At 68.1% G+C, this 2330-nt stretch overlaps 1 protein-coding gene across 1 annotated transcript in view; it reads right to left on the bottom strand.

Annotated features, from left to right (window-relative positions):
* LOC115949066 (dystonin-like) overlaps nucleotides 1-2324 on the bottom strand; it is a 4532-nt gene extending 2208 nt beyond the window's left edge. The window contains exons 1-5 of the mRNA XM_031065328.1: nucleotides 2270-2324; nucleotides 1959-2081; nucleotides 1330-1431; nucleotides 1104-1205; nucleotides 24-170 (exon numbers count right to left, since the gene is read on the bottom strand). Coding sequence (XP_030921188.1) covers nucleotides 24-170; nucleotides 1104-1205; nucleotides 1330-1431; nucleotides 1959-2081; nucleotides 2270-2275 — 480 coding nt within the window. The 5' untranslated portion in view covers nucleotides 2276-2324. The remainder of the gene's footprint in view (nucleotides 1-23; nucleotides 171-1103; nucleotides 1206-1329; nucleotides 1432-1958; nucleotides 2082-2269) is intronic.
* Nucleotides 2325-2330: the final 6 nt, after the last annotated feature.

The following is a 2330-nucleotide window of genomic DNA, read 5'->3' as shown; positions in this document are numbered from 1 at the left end:
ATGCCCCCCGTCCCCCGGCCCACCTGTCTGCTGACGATCTCCTCCTCCAGGTGGTCCCATCGCTGGCGGAAGTCGCAGAGCGTGCCCGGGGGGTCCCCCTGCCCCGCGCCCCCCTGGTGCCGCAGGCTCTCCACGTCCACCTTGCACTGGTACAGCTCCCGCTTGAACTCCTGCCAGGTGGCACCGGCTGGTGACAGGGTCAGCCTGACCCCAGGGCACCACAGGGCACAGCACAGGCACCTGGGGCCTGATCTGCTGCTCTGGGGGTGCCCAGCCACCTCAGGGACTCGTGGGGGACAGGGCCTGGCCACCCCAGGCCGTGCTTGGCCACCGAGTGTACCGGGGCACGGGCACTGTCCAAGGTGCCATCCCAATCCCACCTCTGCCTGGAGCACCCACTGCCCTCCCTGCCCCTGCCAGCCCCAGGGATGTGGGCATGGCATAGCACGGCCTGGCATGGCACAGCACAGCTAGGCTTGGCACAGCACGGTTTGGCATGGCACAGCATGGTTTGGTGCGAAACAGCACAGCCAGACGTGACACAGCACAGTTTGGCATGGCACAGCACAGCCTGGCACAGCATGGCATGGCACAGCACAGACTGGCATGGCACAGTTTGCCATGGCACAGCATGGTTTGGCAGAGCATGGCCCAGCATGGCACAGCACAGTTTGGCACAGCACAGCACAGCCCAGTGCAGCACAGCATGGTTTGGCACAGCACAGCATGGCCAGGCACGGCACAGCACGGCCCAGCACGGTTTGGCATGGCACAGCACTCTTTAGCGCGGCATGGCACAGCCCGGCACAGCACAGCATGATTTAATGCGGCACAGCACAGCCAGGCGTGGCACAGCACAGTTTGGCATAGCACAGCATGGTTTGGCACAGCACCACACAGCCCAGCGTGGCACAGCGCGGTTTGGTGTGGCACAGCATGGCCCAGCACGGCCAGGTGCGGCACAGCACAGCCCAGCGTGGCACAGCACAGTTTGGCACAGCACCGCACAGCCTAGCATGGCACACCACAGTTTGGCATGGCACAGTTTGGCATGGCACAGCACGGTTTGGCACGGCACAGCACAGTGTGGAACATCTCAGCACCTTGAGCTCGGCCAGCTGCTGCTGCACCACGTCCAGGTCGCCGCCCACCAGGAACTCCTCGGCGATGCGCAGCTCGGCCGCGTCCAGCCCCCCCAGCAGCCGCTGGGCACAGGGAACACACGGGGTTGGGGCGCCCGTGGTGGCCCCGTGGTCCCCCAGACCCCTGAGCGGGGACAGGAGGGTGACACAGGGTGATCCTGCACGGGGGATCTGCCCCCAGACCCACCTGCATGGTGTCCTGGTAGCTGAGGGCGGCCTGGAGCTGCTCCTCGAGGCGCCCGTTCCGCTCCGTCCACACCCGGCTCAGGCTGTGCCAGGAGGAGTAGAGCTGCGCCGGGCACGGGGGTCAGTGGGGGCACAGCGGGGCCGGGCACGGGGGGACAGCGTGGACAGGGCACAGGGGTCAGTGGTGCCACAGCAGGGCTGGGGTGCAGGGGGACGGGATGTGGGGGACAGGGTGGACAGGGCACGGGGGTCAGTGGTGCCACAGTGGTGCCAGGGTGCAGGAGGACAGGACATGGGGGACAGAGTGGACAGGGCACAGGGGTCAGTGGGGGCACAGTGGGGCTGGGGCAGAGGGGGATGTGGGGGACAGGTGGACAGGGCACGGGGGTCAGTGGTGCCACAGTGGTGCCAGGGTGCAGGAGGACAGGACATGGGGGACAGAGTGGACAGGGCACAGGGCGACGGGAGTGGCGGGGCACAGGAGCTGTGTGGGGGTCAGTGGCAGCGAGTAGGGGTCTGGGGTGCGGGGGTCAGTGGCACTGCTGGGCATTGGGGACACGCCACCCCCACAAGCAGCATCCCCACAGCTCCAGGATGTCCCTCCCTGACGCCAGCCCCGAGGACACTCACATCGTCCAGGCTCTTGGTGACATCGGGCTTGTCGGGGTCCCCGCAGGAGGCCATCAGCTCCACGCCCAGGCTGCCCAGCGTGTCCAGCTCACCCTGCAGCGCGTCGATCTCCTCCCGCAGAGCCTGCGCAGGGCACGGGGCTCAGGGCTGCCCACACCAGGGGCTGCCCAGGGCACTGCCCACACCAGGGGCTGCCCAGGGCACTGCCCACACCAGGGCACTGCCCACACCAGGGCACTGCCCAGGGCACTGCCCACACCAGAGGCTGCCCATGTCATGGCACTGCCCACCAAGCCCCAGCCCAGCCGTACCTGCATCGTGCGCAGCCGTGTGCGGATGGCCTCGGGCTCGCCGCCGGCCTCCTCCAGCCCC

Source organism: Geospiza fortis, unplaced genomic scaffold (genome assembly GCF_000277835.1).
Source record: "Geospiza fortis unplaced genomic scaffold, GeoFor_1.0 scaffold875, whole genome shotgun sequence".
NCBI lineage: Eukaryota > Metazoa > Chordata > Aves > Passeriformes > Thraupidae > Geospiza > Geospiza fortis.
The sequence above is the reverse complement of the archived record's forward strand: the minus strand, read 5'-3'. Positions and strand labels throughout refer to the sequence as shown.